The 19,673-nt window shown below is 41.4% G+C and overlaps 1 protein-coding gene across 10 annotated transcripts in view; it reads right to left on the bottom strand.

Annotated features, from left to right (window-relative positions):
• TNRC6B (trinucleotide repeat containing adaptor 6B) overlaps nucleotides 1–19,673 on the bottom strand; it is a 154,280-nt gene that overhangs the window by 112,292 nt on the left and 22,315 nt on the right. For 5 of the 10 annotated variants that reach the window (XM_089523662.1, XM_089523663.1, XM_089523670.1 and 2 more), the window contains one exon: nucleotides 722–789. The exons of the other annotated variants lie outside the window; for them this stretch is intronic. In XM_089523662.1, the coding sequence (XP_089379788.1) occupies nucleotides 722–789 (68 nt within the window). Of the gene's footprint in view, nucleotides 1–721; nucleotides 790–19,673 lie in introns of those variants that run through there. 10 annotated transcript variants of the gene reach the window in all.

Here is a 19,673-nt window from a genome sequence, read left to right as displayed (position 1 = left end):
TTACTGAAATCAATAATACTCATTCAAGTACATTCCCCTTCACCACTGCTATTCCCTTCTCCTTTTTAGACTGTAAGCCTGAGGGCAGGGAACTATCAAACTAACAAATAGAAAACTGCTCTGAGAGCCTGAAAAGCAGGATTTAAATATTCTAAATAACTAAAATAAATTAAAAAACTATACATTTGTGCAAGTTTGAAACATAAGCTGCGTACAGTAGCAGGCAAGCCCTATTTTGCATATCCTCTAACGTGATGGAAAGTTCTGTTATCACTGGTAACATAGCACATTTCCAGATTATATCCTGCAAAATTATTATTTATCCTCTCATTTTCAATAGTCTAATCCAGGTGTTGTCCTAACTAGAAAAGATTCATTGAATCAATGCAATTTAAATATATGTCTTGACTTATTTTTCAGCAATGAGCCAGTAGGTCCACTCTAGCAATTAGATTTAGGCCAATGTAAGAAGCCTGTTGTATAGATAGCACACGTACACTCCTGTTCTATTCACACTCATTCAGAACTAAAGTCTTTTGTGTTCAATGGGGCATATTTCCTAGTAAGTGCATTTAGGATTATACCATATTTTGCCAATTTAAGATTTACTATTACAATGGTAAATGCTGTTAAAAGAAAGCAGTGGTTCAGTCCCCTTAACGTATGTGTACTTTATATCATTTTATTCTATTAAGGCCCTTTTTAAATAAACATGACTCACTGTTTGTTTTCTTCACCAGGAGGTGGAGTCTTGCCATGCCCTTCCATTACAAAATCCTCATGTTCCATCTGCGAAGGCAAGCATTGGAGGTCAGCATTGATGGAGCACAATACATGCTGTCCTATATGGCCCTTTCCCTAACACAATTTCTCACCCCTTTTTACTGCTAGTTTTAACCAAGAGATTGCCATTTGTAGTTCAACAAATGCACACATCCAAGGTCATATCACCACTACATGGTACATTTTCAAGAGTGTAAGCTCATAACTAAAAGCAAATAGGAAGGATGTTGAAGATGTTGAAGCATGAAATTAATAGATGAGGGCACTAGATTCTTTTTGTTTTCATACTGCGACTTTGTTTTAGTTTAGTTTAGAATAAATCTTAGAACATGGATCCATAGTTTTGTTGTTCAAGTGTGCTTTCAAGTCATTTCTGACTTATGGCAACCCTAAGGTGAACCTTGCCTAAATAACCTAAAGGCACCAAATCCTGTCTAATTTGGGAAGCTAAGTAGGAGCAGCCCTGGGTAGTACTTGGATGGAAGACTGCCAATGAATACCAGATGCTATAGGCTACATTTCAGAGGAAGAAACTGGCAAAACCACCTCTGAGTATTCTTTGCCTAAGAAACCCTATGAAAATTCACAGGGTTGCCATGAGTTGACAAGCAACTTGAAGGCACGTACGTATGGAGCCCTGGTGGCGCAGTGGTTAAATGCCTGTACTGCAGCCATTCACTCAAAACCACAAGGTTGTGAGTTCAAGACCAGCAAAAGGGCCCAAGCTCAACTCAGGCTTGCATCCTTCCGAGGTCGCTAAAATGAGTACCCAGACTGTTGGGGGCAAATTAGCTTACTTGGTAATTAGCTTACTTGCTGTTCACCGCTATGATCTTTGAAATAGCAGTATATAAATAAAACAAATTATTAATTATTATTAATTACACATATACAAGGCAAACCATCATGGAGGATTGTTAGAAAGATCTGTTCAGAGGGGAGTTACCTTTGCTTTCCCCTCTGAAGCTGAGAGAATGTGATTTGCCCAAGGTGATACAATAAGTTTCCACAGCCAAACGGGGATTCAGAATATGATCTCCAGAGTCATAGCCCAATGTTCATATTGCTACACCACACTGGCTCTGGATCCATAGTTATGGCATGTCAAATGCTTCTATCGTCAAAATGACAACCAATTGCTGTGAAATCTGGAATAGATCTTCTATAGAAGCTTCATTTTCACTGAATCATCCAAACAGAAAAAATGGATTAAAGAGCTGTTTTACAGCCATTTAAATACTGAATTTAAAAATACATCTGTCTAGGAATTGTCCACTGTTTCGTATGATATTGAAATACGATTTACGCTTCCAAAAAAATAAAAAAGAGCCATCCTAGATTGAACCAAAAAGTCTATCTAATCCATCAATTGGTTCACTAATTAGCTATGAAAATCCCACAACAGGACAAGAACACAACACCAACTTTTGTCTCACACTGCTGACCAAACAATATACAGTGGCCCCTCCACATTCACTGAAATTAGGGGAGAAGGGCCCCTGTGATTGTGAAAAAAACCGCAAGTAAAAACACTATTATTTTTATCCAAGAGAAACCTCTAGGAATCTCTAGGTCCTCCAGTGCAACTCTATGGTCAACATCTGCCAGAAGCTTATCAGAGAATCATGCTGGAGGAATACAAATGCCTAGAGAAGTAATTTCTCTAGGAACTTCTAGGATCTCCAGCACAACTCTGATCAACTTCTGGTAGAGTTGTGTTGGAAGATCTAGAGATTCCTAGAGTGAATATGTTAATCAAAACCACAAATAATCAAATCGGCAAAAGTCAAAGCTGCAAATGTGGAGGAACAATTGTATTGAGCTATACTGTCAGATACTCGAAGTAATACACAACTAGTAGCCACCGATGGCTGTATCATCTGCGAACATATCTAATTCTCATTTAAGGCCAACCAATTTGGCAGCTATTATTACATCTTGGAGTGAATTTCAGTTGAATTTTGCACTGTGAAAAGAAATTTGTTATGGTGGTGTGCCATCAAGTTGTTTATGACTTATCACAACCCTAAGTTGATCCTATCATAGGGTTTTCTGGAGCTGAGAATGTATGAGTCGCCAAAGGTCACCTAGTAGGTTTCCATGGCTGAGTGACAAATCAAATACTGGTCTACAGAGTCCTAGTCCAACACTCAAAAACCACTATACCATGGTGGCTGTTAAGTAAAAAATTACTTCCTTTCAAATGTCCTAAATTGCCCACTATTCAGCTTCAGTGAATGGCTGCAGGTTCTATTATTTCGAAAAAGAGACAAAAACTCTTCCATACCCACTTTCTCCACTTGATGGGTAACTGTATACATCTGTATCATATCTCTTCTTATCTTTTTTTAAGTGACATATCCCCAACTGTTTTAATCGTTCTTCATAAGGAAATTGCTCCAGTTGCTTGATAAAAGCTTGTCTTCTGCACATTTTCTAAAATTCTAATGAACCAATGAGACATGCCTTCCTATTAGTTTTTCTTAAAAGCTATATTAGATTTTTAATACTAAATATCATCCAGTCTCAAGGGCACAGTTTGGAGAGCACTGCTCTAGATGGTAGACAATGAAACTTTGTCTTCCTCCAAGGCAGGGTTTCTTAGCCAGGCCTCCCTGGAACCCCTAGCACCTAGGGATTTTGCAAGAGATTGTGATTGATCCCCTCCCCCGCCACCGAGCTCTAGATAATTTTTATGCACAGGTTCCTTGAGTCTTGAAAATTATTTTTAGGGTCCCTCCAAGTTAAAAAAAATGTTGAGAAAGGCTCTAATGTTAAAGAGAGTATGACTTATCCAAAGTCACTTACTGAGTTTCTAAGGCATCTGATAAAAAAGACTCAGGCCCCAATCAGATCGGCAGAAAACTCCACCCTGTGGGCAAAGTCAGGGCGCAGAGTCCTGATGACACTTGCTTTAACTCTGCCCCATGGTGCCATTTTGGTGTGCGCCAGTCCAGATGCATCATGCCATTGTGAAGCACCTCCAGCACTGTATCCAAATGAAAGCCGAAGGGGTGCCATAGAGCTGGCCACCGCAGCTATGGCACCCTTTGGAGGGCGCAAAAAGGAGCTGCTTTTTGCGGCTCCTTTTTGCATGCTCCAGAGGTTGGATCGGGGCCATAGCATGACGTTGCCATGGCCCCAATCCGGCCAGAAAGGGGGCGGCTACATGCCACCCCAAGGGGCAATCTGTATAGCACCATAGTCTTTGAAAGCTTATGATATCAACGTCTTTCCCTCAATCACTCTCAAAATGTGCTAGACGATCCTTTTGGATACTGATCCAGACTAACATGGGTTTTCATGGCAAAACAATCACTCAAATCTTGGTCTCATTAAATCCTAGTCTACCACTTATTATATCATGTCAGCTCATACTCAAACAAATATTAATATATTTGCTCTGATCTAATGTAACCAATCGGTAGACCCAGTATGGTGTAGAAGGTTGCGTGCTGGACTAGGACAGTGGGAGACCAGGGTTCAAATCTCCACTGGGCCATGGAAACCCTCTGGGTGATCTTGGGCAGATTACACATACTCAGCCCCAGAAAAAGGCAAAGGCAACCCTTGTCTGAATAAATCTTGCCAAGAAAACTCTATGACAGGTTCACTTTAGGGTCATCATAACTTCAAAATGACTCCAAGGCACACAACAACAACATGATCTCAAACCTATATTCTGCTACCTGTTATGAGTAAAAGCAGACGTGCTGAGAGTGTGTAAATGATTGCAAGGAAGAAGGGAAAAAAACTAGTCTATTAAAAACTCACAGCTAGAGAGTGTGGTCTATACCTATGTAAATCAATGTAGAATGTCTTGCAAATTATCAAACTAAAATAAAGAGATTAAAATTTTGATTCTCAGCCATCATTGGAGTATTTTATCTTTTAGAACACCTCAATTTGTCTCCCCCACTGATGTGCCACCTTTTCTGCACTGCCTTTCCATGGAGGTGGAACCGTGTGCTCCTGTGAGGTAACAAGCTGTGTTGATGGCAACAGTGCTGCTGGTAAGGTCACCGACTTTTGCTGAAGAAGCAGACTACATGTGCCAACAGATATTGGGTGGCAGCAGTAGAGGAGAATGACACTGGTGGACAATCTCTCAGAGACAACAGCAGTGTAGCTAATGCTTGTTAGTACGTACTGTGCAAAAGGAAACATAATAAACCTCCTTTTGAACATCTTTTACCACGAAAACCCTTTGATGAGACAATCCAAAATGAAAGAAGAGACGATGTCAGAAAATAGGATGGCACTCAGCAATCTACTGAAGTAGAATAGAGGACAACTACAAGTAGTGTTGCCAATTTCTGGGGAATTGCCCGGAATCCAGGGAATTTAATTAATTTCTTTCCGGGGATTTTGACTGAATAATATTAACAAATACTGGGGAATTCTGGGATTTTTGGTAAAACATTCCAGGGAATATCTTTGAGGCTTGTTGGCAACACTGCCAAGTAGCACTGTAGCTAGCAACACAACTAGACTGAAGCTGAAAGGCTGTTCAGCTGTTGACATGTTCAGAGGTAAAAAAGAAATCCAAAGCTAAACAACACATATTGTAGGGACATGGAATGTGAGAAGCATGAAGCAGCAAAGGCTAGACATAGTAAAAGAAAAAAAATTAACATATAAATATTGCAATATTTGTGGTGAATGAGCTAAAACGAACAAGAATGGACAGAAATAAAAATGAAACAACAAATCTCTTGGCATGTATAGTGAGGAGAGATGTAGCAAAAGCATATCAAAAGGATTGCAGACTGAGTATCCCTTATCCAGAATTTCAAAATCCCAAATGCTCCAAAAGCTAAAATTATCCACATGAGTGGCTGGGATAGTGACACCTTTGTTTTCTGATGATTCAGTGCACACAAATTTTATTTTATGCATAAAATTATAAAATGACCTTCAGGCTATGTGTATATGGTTTATACGAAACAAATGAATGTCATGTTTAGATTTGGGCCCCATCTCCAAGATCCATTATGTATATCAGGGGTAGGCAACCTGCGGCCCGCGGGCTGGATCCGGCCTGCCAAGGCCTTCCAAACGGCCCCTGAGCACTCCTGCCGCCGATTGCCGCCGATTTCCCCCGTTTTTTTGCCGCTCCGGGCGCCATTTTGTTTTTCAAAATGGCGGCCAAAATCTCGCGAGACCTCAGGATGGCAAAGGTCACACGAGATTTCGTCGCCATTTTGAAAAACAAAATGGCGGCGCCCATGTAGCAGGCCCCTTGCAGCCCCTAGAGCACTCCAACAGGGCTCCAGGGGCTGCAGTGGGCCTGCAGCAGGCTCCACCTCGCCCTCCGCCCTCCTCCTCCCAAGAGCAGGGAAAGGAGGAGGAGGAGGCAGCAGAAGGAGGGCAAAGCCAGGGAGAAACGGAGCCAGAGCAGCAGCTGCAGCCACAGGTTGGTTCATTGGGGAGAGGGTTAGGTGGGTGTTCTTTGCAAAATGCCCTCCCAATAGTACTTTAGTCCTAAGGACTGGAGCGCAGCTTCAGAGAAGCTTCTGGACTCTTCGAACACATGCATCATTTAAACAGCATACCTCCAAAGTGACCCGAAGCAGCTTTATTTTGGCCTATCTCTATGGGGCCTATGTTAGCAGCGGTTATATATCCTTTAACTTTAATGTGCTAACTTTGCCCAATTTTAACTCAGAAAAGCTGAGCAACATACACAAATGTCTTATTCAAATCCTTTAGAGCCTGAATTTTCTCAGCACTCTTTTGAGGGGAAGGGTCAAAGAGTTGCCACCCAGATATTTTTTTGCCCAGGCATTCACAGCAAGGTCAGAAACAGAGAAAGTAGAGCGGGGGGTGGGTGGGTTGGTATTTCTTTTAGGTGCAAGCGGGACTGACTAAACTCTTGCCTTTTGCCACTTTACTCACAGAAGGGGATGGGCCCTTTTCCAATAAGAATTGAAGTACAGTACTTACATTGGCTCAGGGATAAGTCAACACAGTTTTTGGGTGAATGTTTGATTAAAATTTCTAGACTTATGCATAAGAATATACAGTAAGTCAAAAAGTGCTACAGTACCTGTTGAGTGTGCCTAAGATATTTTGGCAGGTCTGAGAACTCATTTTTTAACCTTGGGGCTTTCTAGGAAAGGTATGGATTGCTAAAAAGTTACTCTTCAAAAGCCTGAAAACCCCCTGCAATCTCTGGGGCTGCATTCACACTGCAAAAATAATCCAGATTGATTATTAAAGAATAATCCACTTTAACTGTCATCGCTCAATGCTATGGAATTCCAGGATTTGTGTTTGTTGTGCCACCAGAGTGCTCTGGTACAAATACTTTATCTCACAAAATTACAAAATCCTACTATTTCACAGCATTGAGTCATGGCATTTAAAGTGGTGTCAACCTGAATTATTTCTGTTGTGAGGATGCAGCCTAAGAAAGCTGTTCACCCTTTTTCATTGAGATTGGGAAAAGATTAGATCTTCAAAAACAGCTTTGGGGACCACATAGCTGGGCTGCACAACCACCCAGCTTTAATTAAGGTCAAACAATTAAAGGGTAAATTTGAAAAATACTAGAGAGTAGGAGGTAAATCATTTACATGAGAAGTTTTTTGTCCTCAGGCCACAGATGATTCACAACAGGAACTTCCCTTTCTGGCATAAATTGTTTAGTCAATTCTACAAACCCCTTACCCTCAACATTTAACACATTTTAGTAAGTCTCCATAATCCTCTAACCTCTCTGGTCATTGCCAAAAACTCTCATAACTCCCACTGACATATGCTTTGAAGTTAAAGACTAACCACCTTATGGAGCTAAGATGATAAGCTCTTATCATCTCCAACAGGCATTTACTACTTGGTGCAACATAAGATGGGTAATTTTAAGCTTCGTTCTTCCATAAATGATGGAGAAGCTTGCAAAAAACAAAAAGCCCCAAGAATCTCCAAGTGATAGAATCTAATTTGCCTGAATTCATTTTAAACATGTATTCCAAAGATGGAAGCATCCTGCTACTGTGAAAACTGTAAGCAAATAAATAAATGCAGATAAAAACGTATCTGAATTATTACCACAAAAAAGAATGCAAAACACAAACTATTAAGACTTAGCCTTTTCTTTTTAAAATGTCTAACAGTATTACACAATTAAACAGAGAGCTAGTCATATACAATACAATTACAAGAAATTTTACAGAGGAAGAGAAAGGAAAATACAGTTGAAGAGCATGAGTTAGGGTAAGCTAGAGTTTAAATATAAACTCTAAATTCTAAGGGCATTCCAGTGACAGGGAGCCACCTGAGAAAATGAAGGCGACAGGAGACACCGTAACTAAAAAACAAAACAAAACTGGTACTGTACTTGGAAAAGTTTCCTAAATACCCTAAAGACTCCAGATCCTGTCTGATCATGGAAGCTATAATAAATAAAATAATAATAAATAAATAAAACTTTAATTTATATCCCGCTTTTTGTTACTACAACCAAAGCGGCGTACAACCTTTTAAAATACAATATATACAATTCCACCCCCCCCTTAAAAAAGGATTAAACAATTCTATCCATTAAAATTACAGATGATAAAATCTAAAAACAATAGTACAATAATAAAATAACGGTGGGTAGAGAGCTAAGCAAGGTCAGCCCTAGTTAGTAATACTCCAGAGGACAGGATCAAAATTCAAAATGACCTGAATAGACTTGAAAGCTGGGCCAAAGCTAAGAAAATGAAATTCAACACAGAGAAATGTAAGGTACTGCACTTAGGGCAGAAAAATAAAATGCACTGATATAGGATGGGGGACACCTGGCTGAACGAGACTACATGTGAAAGGGATCTTGGAGTCCAAGTAGACCACAAGTTGAACATGAGTGAACAGTGTGATGCGGCAGCTAAAAAGACCAATGCAATTTTAGGCTGCATCAATAAAAGTATAGTGTCTAGATCAAGAGAAGTAATAGTGCCACTGTATTCTGCTTTGGTCAGGCCCCACCTGGAATATTGTGTCCAGTTGTGGGCATCACAATTCAAAAAGGACATTGAGAAACCGGAGCGTGTCCAAAGGAGGGCGACTAAAATGGTGAAGGATCTGGAAACCATGCCCTATGAGGAACGACTTAGGGAGCTGGGGATGTTTAGCCCTGTTTAAATATTTGAAGGGATGTCACATTGAGGAGGGAACAAGCTTGCTTTTTGCTGCTCCAGAGAACAGGACCATGAACAATGGATCCAAGCTGCAGGAAAAGAGATTCCACCTCAACATTAGGAGGAACTTCTTGACAGTAAGGGCTGTTCAACAGTGGAACACACTCCCTCAGAGTGTAGTGGAGTCTCCTTCTTTGGAGGTCTTTAAGCAGAGGCTGGATGGCCATCTATCGGGGATGCTTTGATTTGGATTTCCTGCATGGCAGGGGGTTGTACTGGATGGCCCTTGTGGTCTCTTCCAACTCTACAATTCTATGATTCTAGTACTTGAATGGGAAACCACCAATGTACAGGCTATACTTCAGAGATGGATCTTTCAAAACCACCTGCGAATATTCCTTGACTAAGAAAACCCTATGAAATTAATGGGGTTGCCATAAATTAACAGGCTGCTTGAAGCACACACACGCCATAAGAGACAATACAAAGACAACAGAACAAAAGCAAGGTCAGTGAGGTAGGGTGGTCATGAATGCTTTATCATTAACAAAATGGATACAATAACATTCAAATTTAAATCCATCTTATACAGGTGGCCCTCGATACTCATGGGGAATCCGTTCCAGACCCGCCCACAGATACCAATATCCGTGGATGCTCAAGTCTGCATTGTCCTCAGTGGAGGTGGACACACAGCTACACCACCATTGGCAACATTGGGACTCATCCGTCCGCTTGTCCTTCCTTCATCCCTCCCTCCCGGCTCTCATCAGGTCGGCAGGGGAGGTGGGTGGGTGGCAGTGGCCGTCACTGCCGCTTCCATTTCTTGCTGCCTCCTCCTTCTCCTTCTCCTCTTCTTCCCGGGTCTTCTTCATCCTCCTCCCACCTATTCTTCTTCTTCCTCCTTCTGGTTCTTCTTCCCACTTCTTCTTCTTCCTCCTCCTCCTGGTTCATCCTCCTCTTCCTCCCACCGCTTCTTCCTCTTGCCTGTTCCTCCTCCTCCTCCACTTCCTCCTCCTCCTACCTCTTCCATCTCCACTTCCTCCTCCTCATTCTGCCTCTTTCTCCTCCTCCTCCACTGCCTCACCATGGGCTTGCCATCCACGGATGCTTGAATCCATAGATGGCAAGTATGCAGATATGAGGGCGGACTATGTTTAACTTCTAGTGACCAGCCTCCCAAAAATATATATAGGGACAAAAAACTCTTTAGACATTAGTATATGACAGAATTCACTATTTTCCTTTCTTAAAACAAAATATTACAGAAATGATATTGAGATTTCATTTAAATATTTTAAGAAAGTACAGTCGGTCTTTCTTATACACGGATTTTTTATACACGGATGTAAGCATTCACAATTTGAAAATCTTCCAAAAAAGTATAAATTTCGAATATGAAACCTTGATTTTCCATTTTTTATAAGGGACACCATTTTGCTATGTCATTATATTTCATGGGACTTGAGCATCCCCAGATTTTGTTATCCAAGGAGGATCTTGGAGTCAAACCCCAGCGTATAACAAGGGTCCACTGTATTCTAATAAATATAATCCCCAGGTCAGTCCTTGAATGTGAATATTAATTGTTTTTTCCTCTAATTCACTATTACAGTTCAGTTACTCTTGACTACTAGAATAATTTTAGGTATGCATAAAGTACATAAAATTAACATTATACTTATTTAGTTCTTTTTAATGAAAAGCAAGTAAAACATGAATCAAACCTCTATTTATTGCAATTGAAATATTTCCAATACAATCTTCTTCAGACCATATACTTCACTGAACAAAACCCAGACATGTGAACACTGGCAAAGCTTTACTTGAATATTGAAAAGGTGGGGAGGCAATGAAGGTGAATGGCTCAAGGAGAACTATGATTACAATAAGCAGATACCCTTTTCATTATGTAGAAAGGATTAAGCATAAAAGCATTAATACTCGTTGTTCATTCCTATTATGGAGTTAATGTTGTTAATATAGCAATAATCCCTGAAGAGAATACACGAATGATCTAAAACTTTTGCAATATTGATCTTAAAGGGTAATCCAGATTTGAAAACTGGAGAGAATACTTTTATGTGAAAGTTTGGGGCTTTTATACTGAATCAGTTGATTGGTACTGATAACACGTTTCTCTGATTTGGTGGATTAAAGGAGAGATGTTTGTTTCATGTATATGCTGCTTTCCTTCCAGACTGGGACCCAAGGTGGTTCCAAAGAGAATCAGTAAAAAATCTTAACACTGAATCTTTTGAAAACAATTAAAAAACCCAAATTAACCAATATAAAATCATTTAAAAGCCATACAAAAGTTTAAAATAAATGAAAAACCCATCTAAATTAGAATCTTCCCTGCTTACCCATTAAAAGCCTGCTTAAACAAAACCATCTTTGCCTGTCAGGGGCAAGCCTAGCCCCCTCCCCAGAAGGGAGTTCTAGAGAGTTGAAGCAGCCACTGAGGAGGCTCTCTCTTGAGCCTATGATGATGGTGTGACCGAGAGAAAGTGTTCCCGGTAAATCTTAAAAGGTTCTGGCAGGTTTGTAAGGAGAGATATGGTCTTTCAGATAGTCTGAACCTAAGCTGTAAAGGGCTTTATAGGTAATAACCAGAACTTTGGAAACGAACCAGGTGAGCCAGTTAAGCTGTTTTAACAAGAGAATTATATATTCACTATAGCTGTCCTGGTCAGCACTCTGGCTGCAGCATTTTGGACTCACTGAAGCTTCCAAATAGTTTCCAAAGGCAGCCCTATACAGACTCCAGGAGAACAGCCAAGCTGTGAGCCCAATATTTCAGGCATGTAACTCCATCTAGCACAGGCAAAGTTCCTATTCCTTGATCTGCCTTTCAACTGGCCAAGAACACAGCTGTCTTGTTTGGATTAGGTTTCTATTTGTTTGCCCTCATTTAGTACTGACAACACATTTTGGTTCTGTACCGAGAGCTTCCTTGGAATCAGATGGGAAGGACAGCATGGTCAATGGTACTAAAAGCCACAGAGTGGCTGAACTAATAGAGACAAACTCCCACAGCCCAGTTTCTGGTGTAGGTCATCTACCAAGGCAACCAAATCTCTCTCTGTCCCATAAACAGGCCTGATGCCATATTGAAAGCGATCTTCTGTCCTGATGGTAGACTCTTATCCTAACTACTTATTACACATCAGGACAACCAGATGTTGTGGCACACTCATTTCTTTAAGAGTGATCCATAGCTTTTCATGATCTATGGAATCAAAGGCTTTGCTATAATCTATAAAGCTCAGGCTAATGGTTTCTTTTTAATTTGTTGGAGCGCTCCATTAGCCAATGTACGTTTGTAATGTGACCTTTAATGCCTCTTCTTTTCCTGAATCCAGCTTGGAGATCTAGCATTGCTTACTTCATGTATGGTAAAAAAAAAATGTTTGTTGTAGAATTTTGAGCATCATATTGCTTGCATGGTAATTTAATGCAATGGTCCTATGGTTACTGAAAACCTTGGTGTCCCTTTTTTTGGTAGTGTGCCGCAGATAGGATCTCCTATGTCAGATAGGCTTTTGCTAAGCAGCCAGACTAAATGTACCAAACAGTTAATGGGCAGCAGTAGTAGTGGAGGGTGACACCGATGGGGGATTTCACATACTCAACAATAATAGCACCATAGCTAATGCTTGTTAGTACTGCACAGAAGGAGGTACTGGTAAACCTTTTAAAGATGTTTTACTACAAAAACCATCCAAAATTAAACACATGATATTGTCAGAAGAGAAAATTCCCAGGTCACATGACATTCAACAAAGTACTGGGATACAGAATTATAACAGTAAAGAAATAGTTCTCAAATTTCCCCCAAGAAGATAATCAGAAATACTGTATGAGTGAAGGAGAGTTATAATGAGTAAGAAACGTGATAATCAAAATAGAAAGGTGCAGGGAGTGAAGTAGTAGAAAAGAAAAGACCAGAGAATACCAAAAAGAAATATTAAAAGGCAACAGCCAACGTCCAAAGTATCAGAATATTCAAAAATAGGATTAATAAGAATGCAGAAGATAATGAATTAAAAAAGGAGGAGGGAAGAATGGTAAGCATGGAATAAAGGTTGGAAGGAGTGATGTGGCAACAGATTTCAAAAAGTAGTTGTCGTCCTAACAGGAGCTCTGCTGGGTCAGAACAAAGACTTAGCGTGTGCAGCTCCCAATTTCCCACAGTGATTAATCAGATGTTTATGGGAAGTGTAAAAGGAGGAAATAATCCTCTCCTGTTGTTGTCTTGCAGCCGCTGGTATGCAGAAGCATAGTGCTTTGATACCGGAAGCCACATAAAGCCAACATGACAATCTGCCTTTGACACTGGAAGCCACATATAGCCAAAATGACTGCCTGCCATAGAAAGATGTATTCTCCATGTATGTATCTAATTTCCTTTAAAGTCATCAGTGTGTGAAGGCCCTTACCACATCTTGTGGTAGTGAATTTGCCAATTCAGTGTCACATTGTGCACTTCTAGAACATGGCCACATAGCCTGAAAAACCCACAAAAAAACTATAAAAATATTATGGCCTAACTATTCATCAGATACATACTTTTGGCCCTTGTTGTTAATTGTTGTTGTTGTTGTCACTGTCCTACAGATTTTATGTGTTTTACTGTAAAAACTCAATAAAAATTTAATTATGTTTTTTCATGCAGAGTGGCCCCACTGAGGCAAAACATCAAAGCCTGATTAAGAAAGCTTAACCATGTTCTGGCACAATGATGTCTGAAGTGACAAATTCAACTGCAGGCACAGCATTTCCTCCAAAAACAAAGACAGCGAGTGAACCAATGGAAAAATAAAAGCAGGCATGCTACTGAAACATAAGACATGGTTCAATTGAAAAGATTCTATCTCTGGCCAGAAGAACATCACGGATACAATACTTTGGGTCTATAGATAAAAAGATTCACAAGGAAGTGGCCAAACCTTTTTTCTGTGAAAGCAAAGACTAAGCAAATTGCATCTGGGGACCCTTCCTTTGACACTTGAGACCTAGTACATTCTGCTCTGCTGCTGAGTGGTGCAGTCTTACACATAATTGAAAGCAGAGGATTTTCCTTATTTATGCATTAGTTGAAAGTGATCCAAGCAAACACTCTCTGTTCTTACATGAAAGTCAGACCATTCAAAATGAAGGCACTTGTGGGCACCTCTCATTTCCTATCTATGGCCTGAATGACCAGAAAGTAGGCAGCAACTTCCATACTGAGTGGCTCAATCCAGGTCCTGGCAATACATTTATACCAGGCAATCTCCAAGATGGGAGCCAGACTAATGAAAAGAATTGTTATGTAAGGAATTCTCCACTCTCTCTATTCAGAGTCATCCAGTGTCTAAGCACTTGGCCATAATAGTGCAGAGACCCAATAATCTAGTGGGGAAATATTTTTCAGAATCACAGATGAAGCATACATACATAAATCACTCTGAAAAAAATAAATAAATCACTCTGAAAAAAATCTCAAAGGAAGGAAAACCACCATTTAGCCTGAGGTAGAGGAACCACCTCTGGCTGTGTAGCTATGGACAAACTGCAGCTTCAGAAGATGGAAATATCTGAAACCATTCTCAGTAAGACACTGAGAATGTCTCATGCAACAGGGAGTCACTAGATTGACACCAGCTCAATCTTCTCAGATCTTGGTGAGGACTCTGCAAAGTTATGGAGAGGTCAGAAGGAATAAAGAGCTAGCTCAACCAAGGCTGAGTGAGAGCACTGATATTTAGTGGCTTCTAATCCTGGAAAAAACAACAATTTGGATTTTTTGTGGGGCGTGCTCAGAGAGAAGTCTCTGAAGTAGATGGTCAAAGTTTAAGACAGTTAATGTAACATCCATTCAATGTAAAGGTATAGGACATGCAACTAATTGGCCTGCAGATTGTCATATGGATGGACTTTCACTCTCTTGAAGAACCATGTTGCCTCCTTGAGATTTAGCATGTCTCTAATGATAGGGCAGAGGTGTTCTTAACATAAATAACAAAATAATTCTCCTGGAGTTTGAAAATGGATGTATAAGAGCCAAAGGTACAGCTACAGAGCATTAATTTTAAGGGTGATCTTGAGAAATAATCAAAGACTCTGGGCCACATCAAACGCCACATCCTGGGATTACCGATACTGACGTCTCTCTGATGTTATCACCAGAGGTGCTCCATGATTGAAGCACTCAATTTGAAGCCACCATACCAGTGATGTTCTGTGTTTTGGCAAGTTCACTCAATACTAAATATCTCTAAGCAGAGATACAAAGTAGCAAAAGCAAAAAACAACCTGGAATTATGTTTGCCACAGCCAAGCAAGTGATAAGAATACTCAAAAGAGGAAGAATAAAGTGAATGTGCCCTTATCTGGTTAGAGAACAACTTTAATAACTATAATAAACTCTATAAAACCATTGATTAATTCAGCAGCAGCTCTTCAGCCAGCAAAGTTGTTCTTCCATTTCAGAGCTCTAACCACATTTCAAAGACAGCTGAAAAGTCTCAGCTGAGCATTCATTTCAGTATTAAAATCAAAGCAATCTTCTTGTCCTACCAGAGTATCAGAGAGCAATAACAAGTCCATTGGACAGCTTTCAGTTATCCCAGCGAATTCCCCAAAAGCATAAATGCCAACTGAGGGGTGAAACAGACCATCCCTTTGTGCCAGGTTCAGGACGGCATCAGAGCATGGCGTTTAACATTTCTGCAAGTTCCACTGATTCAATGGACCCACCCCAAGTGTAATAGGGAAGTCGGCACCATGCAGCTTTCAGGTTGCATATGACCTCAAGGGCCTTAATCTACCACTGTTCAGATGCAGTTGTTTGATATAGGTCTGCCAGTTCTTTTTTTTAAAATGTCAGTAAATTCTTTAAGATCAAGATTATCATAGTGAATTAAATCCAATTGCTAGTCCCAGTTGGGGTGGATCCATTGAATCAGTGGAACTTGCAGAAATGTTGGCTTAGCCAAGTTCACATTCATTAATTTGTTCTTTTCTACTTAGAACTGGCAGTTGGATTTAGTCTAGCAGCTAGCCCATTTCCCCTAAATATCTCTTGCATGATTTTGACAACCTTCCTTATGGCTCCCTATGTTACTGTCTGGGGCAACTAATGAGAAGCAATGTGGTGTAGTCATGAGATTTTGATATACCAGATATAATAATAATAAATAAATAATAAAATTTTTATTTTTATACCACCCTTCCCATGATCAGGGCGGTGCACAGCATAGTACCGATACAATACAATAAAAAACAGTAAGAATAACAACAATAGACATTAAAATTACAGTAAAACCAATTTCTGGCCATCCGACCACTGCTGCCAGAGGAGGAAGCTAACCAGCACCAGCGTCCGGGAATGCTGATAAAAATAAGAAGGTTTTGAGCTCCTTCTTAAACTGGGCCAGGGAGGTGGCCGAGCGGAGCTCTATGGGCAGCATGTTCCAGAGGGTTGGGGCTGAGATGGAAAAGGTCCTCCTTGAGGTGGAGGCTAACCTTGCCCCCGGGACCCTCAATAGCTGCTGCCCAGATGTTCTGAGTGTGCGGGGCGGATTGTATGGAGAGGCGGTCCTTGAGGTATCCTGGGCCCAAGCCATTTAGGGCTTTATAGGTAATGACCAACACCTTGTATTGCGCCCAGAAGCGTATAGGCAACCAGTGCAGACTTTTAAGCACAGGTGTTATATGGCTGGCTCTGGGTATGCCAGTAACCAGCCTGGCTGCCATATTCTGCACCAATTGTAGCTTCCGGGTTTGGTACAAGGGTTGCCCCATGTAGAGCGCATTGCAGAAATCCAATCTAGAGGTTACCAGGGCATGTACTACCGTTTCAAGGTCTCCCTGGTCCAGGTAGGGATGCAGCTGACGAATCAGCCGAAGCTGATAACAGGTGCTCCTGACTGTCGCATCCACCTGAGATGTAAGGTGGAGCGACGAGTCAAGGAGCACTCCCAGACTGCGTACAGTGTCCTTCACAGGAAGCGTGATCCCGTTCAGGACAGGTGGAACCACCGCCTTCCCTGGGCCAGGGGAACCTATCACGAGCACCTCCGTTTTCTCTGGATTCAGACTGAGTCGGTTTTTCCTCATCCAGACCATTACCGACTCCAGACAGGTCACGAGAGGAGAGACGCCATCCTCGGTCACTGCATCAGTCGGAGACATAGAAAAGACTATTTGGGTGTCATCAGCGTACTGATAACCCCGCGCCCCATGTCTCCGGATGATCTCTCCCAGCGGTTTCATGTAAATGTTAAAAAGCATGGGAGACAGAATGGCTCCTTGAAGGACCCCAGATGTGAGGGCCCTCTTGTCGGAGCACACGTCTCCCAGCTGCACCATCTGGAACCTCCCGGAGAGGTAGGATCGGAACCACTGGAGCGCAGTGCCCCCGATCCCCACCTCTTCCAGGCGCTCCAGAAGGATACCATGGTCTATGGTATCGAAAGCCGCTGAGATGTCCAAGAGCACCAACAGGGACACTATACTCCACTATAAATTGATTTCATGTATAAATCAAGGGCAGATTACAGGGCCGAAATTCAACCCGTGGATAAGTCGAGGGTAAAATTTTGGGGTTCAGCACAGGGCTTCTACCTTCCACTCCAGTTCTCTACTGCTTCCTCCTCTATTAAGTACATGCTACTTAATAGAGAGAATTTGGCTCAAACCTACTTGGACATTATTGGCTATCTGTGATGTCCAGCCAGGACTGTTTGAATCTCCCCCTATATTTTCTTTCATATTAGTTCAGGCCATAGTATGTTTCAGTATAGGAAATGTTCATTGTATTAGTTGTGGGAGGAGCTGTAGGATCCCCTGCATTTTTCCAGGTTTGGTTTGCTCCTTCCCAGCATGCTCTGTTTTAGCTAGAGGTTTTTAGTTTTGGGTAGTTTTGCTGTGAGCTTGCAGAGAGCTGTCTTTGTGTGACAAACAGGCCCAGACAGCTGGAAAGGGCATTTCTTACACGTTAGCCATTTTAGTTACCAGGAACAAGTTAGCCAAATTAGTTACCAACATCAAATAAGTCAAAGAAATCAGGAGCTGAAAGACCCTGCACCAGCTCCATTGAGTGAGGAGAGCAAACTAAGATCAAACCCAAAGAGATGACACCCTGAAGATTACTAAAAGTCAAACTTTAAAGTATCTTTTATTTCAAGTTATTTAGAGCTGGGGAGGAAAAAACTCTTTACTTTTGTTCTTTAAATTAAACTTCCCCCTTTTTGAACTTTACATTCAGCTTCAGAGCCTTTTTGGGTAAAAGAGTTTGATTTCACCAGGGTACCGGGGTTGCACACCCAAATCTGCCACCATCTTTAGTTGGGTGTGTTTTCACACTATCTAATCCCTGCAAAAGTCATTTGTGTTTTCTTTTTCTCCCCCTCCACATGGCAATAACAGCTGATTTTTTTTTTATAAAAAGAAGTTGCTTTCCATTCCCTTTATATACACGAAGATAAAAGAAATAGAGTATCAGTAAGAAACACACATCAAAAGGTCCAGGAAATTAAGCCCCAGTAATAAATGGGGGAATATGACCACAGACTTTAATGGTTTAAATAGTGTGAAGATCTCAAAAATAAGTACAAAAAAAAGGCAGATCATGTCAAAGAAGTATTATAAAACTTTTAGTCTGCAATTTATTAATAATAAATTATAAATTTTGCCTCTTACTGGGGTAGAGTATGACTATTAAAAGGAACATTGGGTACTTACCGTGACACGTTCATTTTCTGCAGAGAAGGGTCCTGGCATCCTGTAATCTGGGTTTAGCTCCTCCTATTTGCTCCTGTAGGCAGGGACAATAAACAAAAGACCGGCCCCTATATAGGGAGGAGCTAGCCCCCCTGAGCCTCAGTCAATAACAAGCCAAGCGACTAGTAAGGTAATCAAGGAACTGGACTTTAGTAACATCAGCTAAGGGTTAACTAGAACACCTTAGAAAAAACTAGTCCAAGAACAAACAAGAACTCAGAAAAACCAATCCAGCAACAAGAAGAACAAGGCAGGTCCACCAACAGGCAGGCAGGGTCAGAGGCCGCAGGCAGCACCCGGGTGGGCAGGATGCCAGGACCCTTCTCTGCAGGAAATGAACGTGTCACGGTAAGTACCCAACGTTCCTTTTCCCAGCAGAGAGGGTCCTGTCCTCCTGTAATCTGGGATTTACAAAAGCCCTCTCGAACTGGGAGGGAGGTGCTGCTAGGAGACTGTGGCCCCCGACACAATCTGTTGGAGGAACCTCTTTTCAAATGACACCTCTGCGGACTGAGACACGTCCAGTTTGTAATGTCTTATGAAGGTCGAAGGCGACTTCCATGTGGCCACCCTGCAAATATCTGACAGGGAGGCGCTAGTGGTCAAGGCCGCAGAGGTAGATACACTCTTGGTTGAGTGCACCATCAACCTCTCGGGTGGAGTGAGATCAAGAGTTCAGTAGCTCTTTTGAATACAAGACCTGATTCACCTACTCAGAGTCGAGACTGGTACCTTGCACCCCAAAGAGCCCAGGCGAAAGGAAAAGAACATCTCAGATGACCTTAAGGTTGAAGTCCTCTTGATGTAGATTTTGAGGGCTCTGCACACATCCAATGTGTGCCAGGTCTTTTCCAAGTCCTTCTTAGGATCGGGGCAGAATGAAGGCAGGAGAATGTCCTGTGACACCTGAAAGGCTGAGTTGACCCTAGGCACGAAGGTAGGGTCTGGACGAAGGCACACTGAGACAGGTCTAAAAATACACAAGTCTTTATG

This window comes from Sceloporus occidentalis, unplaced genomic scaffold (genome assembly GCF_023333645.1).
Source record: "Sceloporus occidentalis isolate IW3139 unplaced genomic scaffold, rSceOcc1.0.p SCAF_5, whole genome shotgun sequence".
Classification (NCBI taxonomy): domain Eukaryota; kingdom Metazoa; phylum Chordata; class Lepidosauria; order Squamata; family Phrynosomatidae; genus Sceloporus; species Sceloporus occidentalis.
This window is presented reverse-complemented; position numbering and strand designations above follow the sequence as displayed.